At 36.2% G+C, this 16,959-nt stretch overlaps 2 protein-coding genes across 2 annotated transcripts; both read left to right on the forward strand.

Annotated features, from left to right (window-relative positions):
• Positions 1 to 658: 658 nt before the first annotated feature.
• Positions 659 to 11,286, forward strand: LOC111471886 (probable serine/threonine-protein kinase At1g09600). Its single transcript, XM_023117553.1, has 8 exons — positions 659 to 2,310; positions 6,022 to 6,306; positions 7,001 to 7,318; positions 8,083 to 8,310; positions 9,551 to 9,651; positions 9,736 to 9,850; positions 9,945 to 10,412; positions 10,531 to 11,286. Exons 1-8 carry the CDS (start codon positions 1,828 to 1,830, stop codon positions 10,732 to 10,734), a joined length of 2,202 nt encoding a protein of 733 aa, XP_022973321.1. The 5' UTR covers positions 659 to 1,827; the 3' UTR covers positions 10,735 to 11,286.
• Positions 11,287 to 11,924: 638 nt separating this feature from the next.
• On the forward strand, positions 11,925 to 14,055 carry LOC111471902 (probable serine/threonine-protein kinase At1g09600). The gene is made up of 4 exons (XM_023117578.1): positions 11,925 to 12,072; positions 12,157 to 12,271; positions 12,366 to 12,833; positions 13,086 to 14,055. The coding sequence occupies exons 2-4, from the start codon at positions 12,266 to 12,268 to the stop codon at positions 13,287 to 13,289; spliced, it is 678 nt and encodes a 225-aa protein (XP_022973346.1). The 5' UTR covers positions 11,925 to 12,072; positions 12,157 to 12,265; the 3' UTR covers positions 13,290 to 14,055.
• Positions 14,056 to 16,959: the final 2,904 nt, after the last annotated feature.

Raw genomic sequence — 16,959 nt, forward strand, 5'->3', positions numbered from 1 at the left:
GAAATAAAATAGTAGTCTTTCAGCAATTTGATGATGAAACTTTGAGGAGGCATGAAAGAGATTCAAAGATTTATTAAGGAAATACACAGAAATAAAATAGTAGTCTTTCAGCAATTTGATGATGAAACTTTGAGGAGGCATGAAAGAGATTCAAAGATTTATTAAGGAAATACTCGCACAATAGAACACCTCATTGTATTCAAATGAAAACTTTCAAGTGGTGGACGCATTAACAAACAGAGATGAGATTTTAAAGGGGATTACCACGGGACGCATTAACAAACAGAGATGAGATTTTAAAGGGGATTACCACTAATAACTATGAACGGATAGTTGTTAGGAGCAATTCTGATAAGAAACAAAAAGGAGTACGAAGTTAGATGCACTAACGTCAATCAATACACAACTAGCTATTGTCCAACGTTGAACTTTGTACAAATTTTCCCTTTTTCTATTTTTAAATAAATAAAAATTAAAAAAATGGCACCAACTTTTAATTTCCTTTTTCTGGAACTTTTTAAAGTTAAAAAGAAAGAAAAAAAAAGGGTAATATTAAAATTTTTGTTATTATTAATAAATAATATATATTTATGGGTATTTATAAAATATATAGATATATTAATGTAAAACCATCATAGAAATGTGATATTTCGAAAATGAAACTTTGGGTATGCCTAAAACTTGGTGACAGTAACTGAAATGGAGTTTTTGGGGAGTTTTGAGGGTCTCAACGGGGCGCTTCCCCCAAACGTCCCGTCGGCCCATGTCGAGGTCGACAACAAATCACAAGACCTCAGTCAATCAAACACATCAATCGCAATGGAAATTGAGCTATGAAAATCTCCGGCGGGCCATCACTTTCCACCATTCTCCTTCTCTGATGTTGCCATTCAAATTCCCCTTCTCTCTCCGTCTGCCACGTGCTCCTCTTCTCAACTTCCTCTCCATTTTCGTCTCTCCCTCACGGGAACCCTCCCCTCCTATTCCGCTCTAATGCGATTCACAACGGAGTTGTTTCGTTTCTTCTAAATCTCTACACAAATCCAGAGAATTGTTTCTCTTTTGTTGCTTCTTCGTTACAAAAGGAAGCTAACTTTGTTTCTGCATATTTTACCAATCAAAAGCTCTGGCTACTCGCATTTATCGGTTCACCCCAGATCCGAAAATTCCTCTTCTCTGCCCCCTTTCCGCTCTCTCTATCCAGAATCTTTCACGCGTTTTTCCCTAATCCGAAAAGGGTTACCAGTTTTCTCATTGTTCTTACGACTCCCTAAAAGTATTTGTGTTTTGGGTGTTTTAGTTTTTCGAGTTGGATGCAAACTGATGTTCAACTGATCACATCCCTCAAATTAGAATTTCTCGGGCTTGCCGTTTGAATGGGGTGGAGTAGGTGTTTCCCATTTGGGAATTTTCTTTCCGCTTTGCATTGGTTGGAACTGGATTGATTGATTACCTTCCTTAAGGTGTTTCTTCTTTTGTCTTCCATTCTCACTCTCTCTGGAAAGTTTGTTTATTGGGATTGTGGAGATCTTTTTTATTTCATTTCGAGAGGGGATCTGGATTTTATCTCATTCTTTTCCAGTTTTGAGAAATTTTCAAGCTGTCCATGCGTTATATTCCTGGCAGTGAATCATTGGAGAACACTTTGGATTCTTGTTGCGAGAAGATTATACATTCTTTAAGTTATACATGATTATTTAAAGAGCGGATGTTGTTTCTTCTTCTATGCCATTGAGACTGTTGGAGGAAGGAATTGGATTTTGTTTGGGACTTCTGGTAGAGAAATTTGTAGGATTGGATATCCTGTTGAGACTCTGAGGTGGAAGTATGGGCTGTATTTGCTCTAAAGGAAATCCATCTGACGACTATGTTGCTGAGAATCATTCCAAAGAAAGACATTTGAAGTCTAATAGATCTTCCAGGCATCTAGGGGCTTCATTGAGGAAAGAAGAGCCGGTGTTGCATGCTGATGGAGGGCCAAGTGATGCAATGGCGCGATTGATAACGAACCATCACGGTGAAGAAAATGCTGGATCAACATCTGAATCGGATGATGTTGAGAAGGCAGCACCCATTGAAAAAGCTGCCACTACCAAGTCACTGCGTCAAGAACGACCAACTATGGAGGATGGAGGAAAGAGAGTAGGAGTACATAATAGTAATGCAACACCTAGTATAACCAATGTTGTTAATGGGGAAAAGGGGGCTTTGGTTATTGCTGGATGGCCTTCTTGGCTGGCATCTGTGGCTGGAGAAGCAATCAATGGGTGGGTTCCTAGAAAGGCAGACTCTTTTCAGAAATTGGATAAGGTTGGTAGGATTTCGATTTTGCACCTTTACTTTTAGTTTTAGTTGTTATACTTTTTATATTTCTTATCTTTAGGTTTGCACTTGTTTTATTTATATCTGTTTAGCCGGAGTTGTCTTATAAGATATTTCTAGAGTACCTTTATCGCTAGGGTTCTTCGTCCGAATTGAAATTTCCTCATAGAGGCTTAGATTTATAGCCATGGTGTTTGTCTGTTCATTTTTAAAATCAGTGATTTCTACTTCTCTTTACCATGCTATGAGTCATATCTTTTCATAATGTGTGCGCTGGCTGTTGCTTTACAGATGAGTCCTTGAAATCAAATTTATTGCACTAACTAAGATAGGTATATGTTTTGTAATCCCTTTTATGGGAAATGAATCAATTAATTTCTATAATGAAAATTACTGATAAGAATGGATTAGGCAATGCCCCAGAAATTTCTTATACGAAAACAACCATTATCTGTCCCAGAACACATACCCAAGGCTTTGAAACCATAGGGAGAATGGACTGATTTCAAATTATATTGTTGGAAAGAAAGAAAAATACTACTTCTTGTTTAATATAACCAATTATTCAGCACATTGGGGCCATACCAAAAGAGTAATCTAAGAATTTCCACTGTTAACTATTTTATATGGGAAATGAAATGTTGAAGTAATCAGATATGTTTCTTGGATCTTTTATTTCTTTTTCCTTAAGATTTCAATCATGGTTCAAAAGTTTGAAATTCATGTCTTTAATGGCCATCAACTTGAAATATAAATATGTACAAGTTTCTCAAGTTGAAATTGTATAGTTTCAAGTAGTAGCCATGTTGCATCATACCTTAATGTTGTTATAGAAACATGATGATCTTTAAGGGCGTTGAAAGTTTTTGGGAGGAAGGTCCATGTGGGGAGAGAGAATCATCATCTTTTGCACCTTCAATTTGCTGATGATATGATCTTCTTTTGTTTGGTTGGGTTAGAGTCTTAGTCATATTTTGTCAATGTTTGAGCTTGTTTCTGGTCTTAAAGATTAACAAATCTAAGACTGTGGTTCTGGGCATCAACTCTGGGGTAGGCAAATTTAATTCTTAGGCTTCCTTGGTTGTGGGGTGGCCATTCCTTACCTTGGTCTCCATTTAGGTTATAGTTTTAGGTGTTTCGTTTTGGAATCCTGTTGAATAAAAGATCCAAAGGAGGATGGCTTCTTGGAAGGCCCTTCTTTTTTGAAGGGATGGAGAAGAACTCTAATCTTATTTATGCTTCGTGGGATTTTGATTTACTTCCAGCTTTTCTTTGCAATAGACTTGAGAAAATTATGATGGATTTTCTGTGGGAACAAGTGGGGGGTCTTGTTGTTGCGAAATGCCAAACTCTACAGTAAAAGGTTATTATGAATAAGTATGGTCCTCATACGTTCGATTGGGGCCTTGGGTCAAAGATTTAAAGGCCCTTATTGGCATCCTTGGAAAGTGATCATTGGGTTTTCCCTTGTTTTACAAATTCGTTTATTGTAGTGTTTGGGATCGCTTGAGTACTCTTTCTTGGGAGGATTTCTGGGGGAACTAGACCTCTATATCTTCTTTATTTTCATCTTTATCATCTCTCATCTTTGAGGTTGTGCCCTGTTTCTTTGACTTTCCCCTCTTCTGGTTCTTTCGACTCATTTGACTGTCATTTAAAGGCCTTTGTTTGATAAGGAGGCTCTAGACGTTGCTACTTTAATCTCCTTGTTGGATAACGTTTGTGTTTGTCTGGTGAGTTGGGATATTCGATGTTAATCACCAGATCTTTCAAAGGGTTCTTGTGGTTGTTTCTTTGACCACTTGTGTAGCCCTTGCCCCTTTACCCCCAACTCACCAGCCAAACACAAACATAGGGGTTGGAAAGCTTTTGAGGACTTGGATCATCTGCACTTCCAATTTTCAAGATTTTGAATGGTTTTGTTTGAGGGCTTTTGGAGTTTGTTTGACCCATAGAGGGAGTGTTATCTAATGTTCGAGGGGGACCTATTTCATTCTTCTTGTCGATAGAAGGGTAGGGTTTTCTGGAGGACTAGTTTGTTTGCTGTTTTTTATGGAGCATTTGGCATCTGATTATCCCTTGGGGTATCAAGGACTTTCTCACCATGTATCATTCGGTCACCCTTTTAAGGAAACCAATGCTATGTAACCATGTAATCAACGTTTTTTTTTTAAACAGCAAGCAGTCCTTTGATATGATCTTTGATGTAGTTATTTATTATGCTATTTCTTGGTGTAAATGATCAAATCTCTTTACTTCTTATAGTTACATTTCTCTTTTAGCCAATTGAGACGGCCTCTTGTAATCACTGTGAATGTTCTTTCCTTTTTTACAAATTTCACATATCAATGAAATTGTTTCTTCTAAAAAAAAAAAAAAAAACGAAAAAGTGGAGCATTTGGATAGAGAGAAGTAATAGGAACTTTAGGGCGTGGGGTGATTTTTGGACGAGATTTGGTCCTTATTTAGATTTAATGTCTTGCTCTGGGCGAGTTTTAATTCGTTAAGTCTTGTTCTTTGAAATGGGGCCCTTTTTTTTGCTTGTTAGGCTATGCCCTATTTGGCTCCTTTTGAGCTACTATTTGTAGGTCCTTCTGTTTTGGCCATTGTCGGCCCTCTTCTATTCTTCCATTTTTTTTTTCAATTAAAGCTTGGATGTTCGATTAATAAAAGTTTGAAGGAGATACGAAGTGTAACTTACTTCGATGCCTCTCTTTGGTGTTTTCTTTGATTTAGATATTAACTTTTTTCAGCAACTATACATTATCCATAAATATGGACGGAGCCTTTACAGGAACTATTTTGTTTTTGTTTGGCTCTGTCCGTGCAGACCCTTTTTTGTTGGCCTTGTTTTTATGCTTTTATTTATCTGAAATAATAGCTGTTTTATTTTTTAACAGTAAAATATTGTGGTGAGCATGCCATTTTTGTATTTCATCTTTCGTTTGAAGGAACCACTTTTCTGCTGTAAAATGCTGTCAAGCACTAGACATCATTTTTGAAGGAATAGAAACTGAATTCAAATCTCAAATACCAAAGTGTTAGTTTTGAAAAATCAAGGACCAAATTGAAACTAAGTTCAAATCCATGGACCAAACGTATATTTTTATCCTAGAAAAATTAAGCAAATTAGGGGATAAATAGTTGGTTTTAAGTGGAATAACATGTTCTGTGTATTCAACAATGTACAAGCTAATTACAATTAAGGAAAACAACAAAATTAAAAATATCATAATTGTAGAATGACAACAACAAAGATTTACTACTGATTTTCGGTTATTAGAAATGCCAACACACACAACGGTACATATTTTGTTGATTGACGCAAATGAAAGAACCTATGTGGTAATGAAAAGTTGTCTCCAAGGAGGTTTTTTATTTTTCTTTCTCATTTTTTTTGGACATTTTGTCTACATTATTTAAATACGATCGGTAATACTACCACCTTTTAGTTAGTCAGATATCTCCAAAGAGTTTAACATGAGTGTCACCTATTCTCTTTCTTCTTTCATATATTTTTATACTTGAGCCTGTTTCTTTCCAGGGTTGTTTTTGCTGCTCAAAAGTTTCTATTTTTGATACAAAACAGATGTTTCATTGCTGCTAAAAAATATGGTATTTAATATAGTACTGTTTGTTTGTTGACATGGATATCTTGGCCTTTACATACCAATTCTTTTTTGGATGTACTGAACGTAGATTGGACAAGGAACATACAGCAGTGTGTACAGGGCCCGCGATATTGAAACGAACAAGATTGTTGCGTTGAAGAAGGTGCGATTTGCTAATATGGATCCTGAAAGTGTTCGTTTCATGGCCAGGGAAATCCTCATCCTGCGTAGGCTTGACCACCCCAATGTTATGAAGCTTGAAGGTCTTATTACTTCAAGGGTTTCTGGCAGTTTATACCTAATATTTGAGTACATGGAACATGATCTTGCAGGGTTGGCAGCAACCCCAGGGATCAAGTTCACTGAATCGCAGGTGATTTACTTTTCCCTGCTCTTGTGATAACTTGGATAATTAAGGAACCATGGTAAATGGAAATCTCAATGGCAGGAACTCAGGATCAAACATGATAAAGAGTAAGTAAAGACATTTTTGCATGCACACGGTGTTTAGATGATATTAAAATTGTAAGGTTGTAGTGCAGGGTTGACCGTGGAATGTAATTGTGGACATATATCCTGCGTTCAAGAGTAATACTGAAAAAACCAATGATGTGCCGGCATATCTTAGTCTTTTATTTATGTTTTTTGCTTAAATAAATAAATCACTGATTTCATTCGAAGGTTAGTGAAAAAGAAAAAAAACTATAAGTCCTATAAAGGTTCTAAATGTGGATACTATTACTATTTTCTTTGATAGGAAGTGAAATTTTTAGCTGTAGATATTAGAGTATGAGAACCCATACTTATCTCCCTCCATGCAACTGACGGATACTTCAGTTTAGGTGAATGGTTTGTGAGGTTCCTTTTCATAATAGTGTTTCAACTGCCCATGAAAATGTGAGGATTTATGCTTGTTCAATCCGTATGATACAGTACCTTTTTCCAAAAGTATAAAAGGGAAGATGAATTTGAAATCAACAGGTTGTACCTTAATTCATTTGTATAGCAATGGTAATGATTCAAGACTGAAGCTAGACTTAATATGTCTGTTTCATATTAATGTGCAGATAAAATGCTATATGCAACAGCTGCTTTGTGGACTTAAACATTGCCATGTCCAGGGAATTTTGCACCGTGACATCAAGGGATCAAATCTTCTGATTGATAATAATGGTAATCTAAAGATAGGTGATTTTGGTCTATCAACCTTTTTCCGTTCCCGACAAAAGCAGCCCCTTACAAGTCGCGTGGTAACGTTGTGGTATCGACCGCCTGAGCTTTTGCTTGGTGCAACGGACTATGGAGTTTCTGTAGATTTGTGGAGTACTGGTTGCATTCTTGCAGAACTGTATGCTGGGAAGCCTATCATGCCTGGAAGAACAGAGGTATCATCTATCTAATGGCCTTTTATGCAATTAACTCAAAGCAATATGCATTCACTTGGCCCCTAAAATTGAACGGTGTTTGTTCCTACTTATTATCTTTTTTACATAGTTTCAAATGCATTAGCTATGCTCTGCAAAAGAAATTCAAGAACGATGAATGTAGATCAAATGTCTTGCTAGAAATTAGAAATATTTCTTTCGTCACGTCTGCCACTATTGGTATTAAATGCAAGAAGCAGGGTTCATTGCTTTGATACGGCAGTGGTGTATATTGCACATAATCAGAGGGAATAAGCAAAAAATGGAATGTTCTTTGTGCAAAACTTATGGTAGTTTTTTCTGCACTCTTCTGACACAAGGGGTTTCTGAAACCTGGTTTATAGATGTGCATACTAAACTTGAAACCACCTTTTCTGTCTATTTTCTTCTTCATGGCCACCCCCTGTGGGTTTTAAACATCTGCTCTTAATGTTCCTGTTTTCGCATTCAAAAGAATATTTCTATCCATGCAAGATTTGAAGTTCTAGTTCATGAATCTACTTAAGAACATTGATTTTTCATCAAGTTCTTATTGGTTTCTTTCTTTGTTTTTCTTCATTTCATTTTCCATAAAGATTCTTCTGCGTGCAAGCTTTTGATGTGTACTTCAGTTTCGTTTAATGTTATATTTTTTAATTGCTTTAAATTTTTTGACGCAGCAATTTGATGACCCCTTCCATATTTGTCGATGTAATTTGTAATACTAAATGTGCCACCATCAACAGGTGGAGCAACTACATAAGATCTTCAAACTTTGTGGCTCCCCTTCTGAAGAGTACTGGAAAAAATCAAAATTACCTCATGCCACCATCTTTAAACCTCAACATCCTTACAAGCGATGTTTTGCTGAGACATTCAAAGACTTCCCTTCCTCTGCATTGGCCCTTTTGGATGTACTTCTTGCGGTTGAACCCGATGGTCGTGGAACAGCTTCCTCTGCCCTTCAAAGCGAGGTAATCTTCTTTTTCGATGAATATGCTTCGAGGCAAATCTTCTGTTTCCTTTTTTTTTTTTTTTTTTTTTTTTTTTTTATGAATTTCCAATCTTAAGATTTTTGGGGTTACAAGTTCATGCTTGTCCTGTACTTGGAATATTTAGTTTTTGATGCTGCAGTATGCTGATGAGATTATCCTGCGCGAACCACTAGAAATTGGACCTGATTGCACATTTTAATAAGAGCTGAATTAATGTTGCGGGTAGAATGTTGTATAAAACAATTGTATTGTTTAAATAAATGTAATTGAAAAAGAACTTGATGGAAGTTTAAGCCCAAACCAAGGAAGTTTATTATAAACTCTCCCAATTATATTTACAAAAAGGAACATTCAATTTAATTTAGACCCAAGTTAAAGCAACAAAACGAGATTATTCAAAAGAGGAAAAAAAGATATTTAATAACTTCAATACAATAAATAGGCCTAATACCCTTTAAGATCACATAAACGAACAGAGCAAGGCCTTCCTTTAAGTATCCCAATTCCCATCGAACCTACTAAGCCATTTCTTTTAAAACACCTAGGCTGAAGAACTTCAAAAGTAAAAGAACAACAGTAGAGTAGCATGATATTAAATATTTATTAACATGTTAATGTTTCCATCAATATTTCCTTGTCTATGGGTTTCAACATCCTAAGCTGACAATGAGTACTGAGCTTAAGGATCGATTAAAGTACTCTTCGGAAACCTTGACATTATCAGAGAGAGATTCCAATTTCCCCTTTTGTATAGAAGAGAAATGATCGCGTCTTCAGTCTGTTACAAATAGTTGAAAGATTGCTAGTTAAAGTCGATGTTTCCATATTGAATCTCTCCACTGGACACCAGTGGGAGTCTCTGCAAAGAAGCTTACTTAATGAGATGGGATGACCTTTAGAAAATGTGTTTTAAGTGCACTTCTTTTCAAAGCATTTCTAAAAGTACTGTTTGCGCTTCTAAAAAATGCTTATGGTTCATTAGAAGTAAACTTCGGCAATTTACAGCAATGATAAAAATGATGGGGGAGAGAGAATCCCTCATCTAATTCCCGTCGTAGAAATTCGTATATTTGATCTCAATGGAAGGAAGTGTTATGCTTTTTAACATTGAGCTATGCTCATGTTGGCTAATAGATATTACGTTTTGTTTGGCAAAAATAAATTTCATCCCTTAATTCTTTCGTCACGTGCTTGATTCTCATGTTACATTTTCTTTCAGTTCTTTACTACAAAACCGCTTCCATCGGAGCCCTCTACTTTACCAAAGTACCCACCAAGCAAGGAGTTTGATGTTAAGCTTCGTGATGAGGAAAACCGAAGGTACATTCTTTATGAATTATATATTCAGTTGGTCCCTGGCTGCTCTTTCTAAAATCATCCATTTTTCTATTTTTGCAAAACCAGAAGAAGAGCTCCTATCAGTACAGCACGTGAACATGAAGCAGCTCGAAAGTTTCCGAAAGAACCTAAAGCTATTCCTGCACCAGATGCAAATGCTGAATTGCAGACATCCATGCAGGTAATTAGAAGGTTCCAAATGCATTTAATTAATGTTTTAGAAGAATCTAACTCTAAGTTGAGGACTTATGAATTAGTTCATTTGTGAAATTCAGAAGAAACTAAGGCAGCAGAATCCTTCAAGTGTCAGTGAAAAGTATAATCCTGAAGAGGACGGAGGTTCTGGCTTTTGCATTGATCCCCCTAAAGAATCAACACAAACTCAACCTAATGCTTCGAGTTCTTCACGAAACATGAACAGGAGTCGGGGTGATACTCCAGGAGGTTTTTCAATCGGGGAAAAGGGCGCAGAACTTAGAAAACAAAGATCTTATATGCACCATGGTTCTGGACAGTTATCCCGGTATTCCAATTCCGTTGCAGGTCAAGGCGGTTTGCAATTCGGCTGTGGTGGAGAAAGTAGTAGTAATTCACGTTGGCCAGAAGAGTGTTTTAATGTGTCATATAACCATTTCAATGGTGGCGAATCTTCAGAAAAGCATGAATGGTCTCACCATTTACTAGAAAGTCCGAAGTCTTCTTATAAGATAGATGATCAGTCATCTGGAAAAGAGTCTGCTATGGTAAAGTATCCAGTGATATTAATATCATTCTTTGCTTAAGCTGTATGATCTATTTTTGATAAAGCATTCTATGATCTTCTAAAGTTTTTATCGCTAACAATTTTCTATCTTTCATCAGAATTACGCCTCGAAAAAGAGAATTCATTATTCAGGACCCTTGATGCCTCCTGGTGGAAACCTTGAGGAAATGTTAAAAGAGCATGAGAAACAAATCCAGCATGCAGTTCGTAAGGCTCGTATAGACAAAGCGAAGACAAGAAAGACATACGATGACAAAAGTCTATCGGAGTCGTTGCTTCACCATATGAGAAACGGCAATTGAGCTTTAAAAACTGTCCGAAAGTTTGACCCAAGCAGGACAGAGAAGCTCATGTAGAACAGCATTGTTTAAATGTTGGTGAGACTTCCATATGGAAGTTCATGAAGTTTGCACAAGCTGCACGGAGGTACGGTTGAGTAGTTTTGAGTAGTTTCGTCGACCGTACTTGAGAGTTCAGATGTTAATACACATTTAAGGAAGAAAGACAATGAAATCCATTCAAAATGGGTTTCAGATCCAGAAATTGATAGAGGTCTGTCTCCTTGGCACGGATGAGTTGCTAAAGGAATTCTTTGTACAGCCTAACATGTTTTTCTAATCAGTTTTATGTGTTGTAAAGGGTACAGTACAGTAGGCGTTCTCCAAATTGAAGTTTTCCCCCCTCCACATCCTTATTTTTTTTGAAACACTTGGTCAAATACAACCACTACAGAGCTGCTAAACAGAGTTGTTACGATGAACAACTTGTTCTTGTTCTTGTCACCTATTCACTCTTAGTTATGTGACATTTGGCTCAATATTTACTCTGAATATGAATTTTTGGATTTGGGAAAATTTTGCATCATGGAAAACAGTACTTTAAGAACTTCCATTGATGGAAGCCGAGGAAATGGGCATTGGATGGAGAAGGATCTTCCATTGACGAAGTTCAAAAGCAATCTGAATGCCTTTGTTGATTTGTTCTGAGGGTTGTCTCTTTCTTGTTGATTTGCTTTATGTAATTTGTCTGTGTATTTGTGTGGATGTAAACTGATTAAGATGTGATTAATNATAGAAGAGAAATGATCGCGTCTTCAGTCTGTTACAAATAGTTGAAAGATTGCTAGTTAAAGTCGATGTTTCCATATTGAATCTCTCCACTGGACACCAGTGGGAGTCTCTGCAAAGAAGCTTACTTAATGAGATGGGATGACCTTTAGAAAATGTGTTTTAAGTGCACTTCTTTTCAAAGCATTTCTAAAAGTACTGTTTGCGCTTCTAAAAAATGCTTATGGTTCATTAGAAGTAAACTTCGGCAATTTACAGCAATGATAAAAATGATGGGGGAGAGAGAATCCCTCATCTAATTCCCGTCGTAGAAATTCGTATATTTGATCTCAATGGAAGGAAGTGTTATGCTTTTTAACATTGAGCTATGCTCATGTTGGCTAATAGATATTACGTTTTGTTTGGCAAAAATAAATTTCATCCCTTAATTCTTTCGTCACGTGCTTGATTCTCATGTTACATTTTCTTTCAGTTCTTTACTACAAAACCGCTTCCATCGGAGCCCTCTACTTTACCAAAGTACCCACCAAGCAAGGAGTTTGATGTTAAGCTTCGTGATGAGGAAAACCGAAGGTACATTCTTTATGAATTATATATTCAGTTGGTCCCTGGCTGCTCTTTCTAAAATCATCCATTTTTCTATTTTTGCAAAACCAGAAGAAGAGCTCCTATCAGTACAGCACGTGAACATGAAGCAGCTCGAAAGTTTCCGAAAGAACCTAAAGCTATTCCTGCACCAGATGCAAATGCTGAATTGCAGACATCCATGCAGGTAATTAGAAGGTTCCAAATGCATTTAATTAATGTTTTAGAAGAATCTAACTCTAAGTTGAGGACTTATGAATTAGTTCATTTGTGAAATTCAGAAGAAACTAAGGCAGCAGAATCCTTCAAGTGTCAGTGAAAAGTATAATCCTGAAGAGGACGGAGGTTCTGGCTTTTGCATTGATCCCCCTAAAGAATCAACACAAACTCAACCTAATGCTTCGAGTTCTTCACGAAACATGAACAGGAGTCGGGGTGATACTCCAGGAGGTTTTTCAATCGGGGAAAAGGGCGCAGAACTTAGAAAACAAAGATCTTATATGCACCATGGTTCTGGACAGTTATCCCGGTATTCCAATTCCGTTGCAGGTCAAGGCGGTTTGCAATTCGGCTGTGGTGGAGAAAGTAGTAGTAATTCACGTTGGCCAGAAGAGTGTTTTAATGTGTCATATAACCATTTCAATGGTGGCGAATCTTCAGAAAAGCATGAATGGTCTCACCATTTACTAGAAAGTCCGAAGTCTTCTTATAAGATAGATGATCAGTCATCTGGAAAAGAGTCTGCTATGGTAAATAGAAAGTCCGAAGTCTTCTTATAAGATAGATGATCAGTCATCTGGAAAAGAGTCTGCTATGGTAAAGTATCCAGTGATATTAATATCATTCTTTGCTTAAGCTGTATGATCTATTTTTGATAAAGCATTCTATGATCTTCTAAAGTTTTTATCGCTAACAATTTTCTATCTTTCATCAGAATTACGCCTCGAAAATCTATGATCTTCTAAAGTTTTTATCGCTAACAATTTTCTATCTTTCATCAGAATTACGCCTCGAAAAAGAGAATTCATTATTCAGGACCCTTGATGCCTCCTGGTGGAAACCTTGAGGAAATGTTAAAAGAGCATGAGAAACAAATCCAGCATGCAGTTCGTAAGGCTCGTATAGACAAAGCGAAGACAAGAAAGACATACGATGACAAAAGTCTATCGGAGTCGTTGCTTCACCATATGAGAAACGGCAATTGAGCTTTAAAAACTGTCCGAAAGTTTGACCCAAGCAGGACAGAGAAGCTCATGTAGAACAGCATTGTTTAAATGTTGGTGAGACTTCCATATGGAAGTTCATGAAGTTTGCACAAGCTGCACGGAGGTACGGTTGAGTAGTTTTGAGTAGTTTCGTCGACCGTACTTGAGAGTTCAGATGTTAATACACATTTAAGGAAGAAAGACAATGAAATCCATTCAAAATGGGTTTCAGATCCAGAAATTGATAGAGGTCTGTCTCCTTGGCACGGATGAGTTGCTAAAGGAATTCTTTGTACAGCCTAACATGTTTTTCTAATCAGTTTTATGTGTTGTAAAGGGTACAGTACAGTAGGCGTTCTCCAAATTGAAGTTTTCCCCCCTCCACATCCTTATTTTTTTTGAAACACTTGGTCAAATACAACCACTACAGAGCTGCTAAACAGAGTTGTTACGATGAACAACTTGTTCTTGTTCTTGTCACCTATTCACTCTTAGTTATGTGACATTTGGCTCAATATTTACTCTGAATATGAATTTTTGGATTTGGGAAAATTTTGCATCATGGAAAACAGTACTTTAAGAACTTCCATTGATGGAAGCCGAGGAAATGGGCATTGGATGGAGAAGGATCTTCCATTGACGAAGTTCAAAAGCAATCTGAATGCCTTTGTTGATTTGTTCTGAGGGTTGTCTCTTTCTTGTTGATTTGCTTTATGTAATTTGTCTGTGTATTTGTGTGGATGTAAACTGATTAAGATGTGATTAATTTGTGTGCCTACGTTTGTTTGCTTAATGTGGGTGTTAGGTTAGGTGTGAAAGTTTTAAGTTGTGAAACAACCAACAAGATTATTTTTCTGGCAAACTATCATAAAAACAACAAAAAGAGAGGTATTCCATTACATCTTGAAGACACGATTTAAGAGCATACAAGTAGATGATTCCTCATGTTTTTTTAGGTGACAAGAATGGGAGTGGATTTGAAGCAAGTGCCATACAGACCCATGCTGTATTTTACTCTCTTTTATGTATTTTACTCTCTTTTAAGTTTTTAATTTTTAAGGTAATTGCAACTTAAGTATTGCTAGTACTTATGATTAACCTAAGGAGATTGTAATCAAATCTCTATCACGAACCATTCAAATTTAAATTTCAAATTTAGAGGTACAAGGTTGAAATGGGATAGTGTTAGCATTAAAAGAGAGAAGATTAATCAATTAAGAAACTTAGGGCCATATTGGCTAGTGTGATTGACACTAGAAAAGAAAAGATATATGAAACTAGTTGTGAAAGAATTCTTAGATGTGTTCCGGGAGGATTTACCAAGATACCTTCTACACCTCCAGCTCGAACAATAATTTTTTATTCAACTTAAACTAGGTTCTCAGGTCTCCCTCTTTGAGATTTTGAACCAAGGATTACAACTTGACAGATGCGGAATGGGTGAAAAGGACGATAAAAAATTTCTTTTTTGAGACACTCAAACATATATACATATATACATAATATAAAACATAAGTACAATCGGGACAAAAAATATTGGAAGGAGACTAAGACTCATCTACCTAGTGAGACAACTTTTGTTCTTACAAGCAACTAGGGTAGGTATAAAATACTCTATAAATAGCCTAATTTTACTCTTAATCATGTCCATATCCTAGAAGTACCACTTTCTTTCTAAGCTTTAAGCTCTCTTTAAATTATGCTTATTATCTAAGCTTTTTATCTCAACTTTTTGGTAGGTCATGAAGTTCCTAAGTCCTAATTCTCTGGGATATGGGACCTATTAGGGTCCTTAGTAGTTCACCTAAGCTAAGCAACCTATCTAGGGTGAATTGACTAGTCATCTTGCTCACCTTACTTAAGCTACTTTGCCTCACCTTACTTAAGCTACTTTGCCGATGTCATGATTGTGTATATCTTGAATCTACAAGGGTGACCTTATACATAGTTCACACCTTAATTGACATTTTAAATACATGAATACCTAAAATCATCTAGTTGGTGACCCTACATAGTTGCCAACTATTAAGGGTATTTATGTGGCCCTTCACCTCTCTTTGAGTGAATATTTTATGGAGCATGAGTCATGTTGGGAGGCCCATGTCCATTTTCGTGCACGGTATATGACAAAATCATGATAAATCTTCATGCACAACTCTATTGAGACCAATTTGGGTCACATCAACGATGCCATATCAAAAACCTAAATGAATTGATTCGTTTGGTTCTCTACCGTGGTCCATATGATGGACTACATAGCCTTAATACTAAAAATCATAGACACCTATTTGTTAGGTATTGGTCCTATTGTGTCTCATTTGTCAATCGAATAAGCTTGTAATACAAGAAAATAAATAATGGTTGAACCAAGCCTATCCGACTGAAGAATGAATGCTTCTTGGATCTTCTTAGCCTTTTCAAGTCATTCAAAAGATTGGTCCTCAAATCAGAAAAATTATCACATATATCAAAAGAATTCAAGTCAGCAACATTGAAAGTAGAATGTATTAAAAATTCTCTGGGAAGATCAATTTTATATGAATTGTTATTAATTCTTTTAAGAACTTGATAAGGGTCCTCCGCTCCTAGATGTAACTTTGTCTTCCTTTGAGATGAGAATTGTTCTATCGAAAATGTATCCAAACTCAGCTCCTAGATGTAACTTTGTCTTCCTTTGAGATGAGAATTGTTCTATCGAAAATGTATCCAAACTCAGTCACTGGGTTGAAAAATGATTTCCTTTCGTCATTTGTAAATTCTTGAAGCAACTTTGAAATTTGTTTCTCAATTCTATCCTCCACCTCTTTTTGCAATATTTTGGTGAAATCGGCCTTATTGGTAGCTTTTTCACTCACAAAAATATTAGAAGGAATAAGATGCAAATCAAGAGGCGTAAGTGTATTAAATTCATAAACAACTCCAGAAGGAGAACACTGAGTGGTACTATGAATTGATCTGTTATATGCAAACTCTACAAATGATAAACATTATCCCAAGACTTAATATTCTTAAAAGTAATAGCCATGAGCAATGCTTTTAATGTTCTATTAACCACCTCAGTTTGAACATCAATATGAGAATGACATGTAATTGAAAACAACAATTTGGTATCCAATTTACTCCATAATACTCTCCAAAAGTGAAAATTTAACATCCATATCACCAACATTTATTTGAGGGATTCCATGTAATCTGACTTCTTCCCTAAAGAATAAGTCAGCAACATGTTTTGCATCATTTGACTTGTTGCATGAAATAAAATGAGTCATTTTACTACACTTTCTACCACAACAAAAAATACTATATTTACCATTTTTTAATGTGCAACAAACCAAGAACAAAATTTATAGATATATTAGTCCAAGGTTGGTTAGGTACATTCAAAGGAATATATAATCTATTTGGTTGGGATCTAGATTAGCTTATTTACATTTAAAACATTGGTTACAAAATTTATGAACATCGTGTTTCTGAAGGAAATAAACTCTTCATCCACGTAGCAGAAGCATTGGAAACCGTTTAATTTTTAATAGAAATTAAAACAAAGTAATAACTCATACCTTTGTAGAAACCATAGATTACAATTCTCAATTCTAACAAGGAAGCTCTTCCACAAAATCTTCCGTACTATGGGTGTAACACCAGTTAATTGACTTATGGGAACCTTTTA

Source organism: Cucurbita maxima, unplaced genomic scaffold (genome assembly GCF_002738345.1).
Source record: "Cucurbita maxima cultivar Rimu unplaced genomic scaffold, Cmax_1.0 Cma_Scf00060, whole genome shotgun sequence".
NCBI lineage: Eukaryota > Viridiplantae > Streptophyta > Magnoliopsida > Cucurbitales > Cucurbitaceae > Cucurbita > Cucurbita maxima.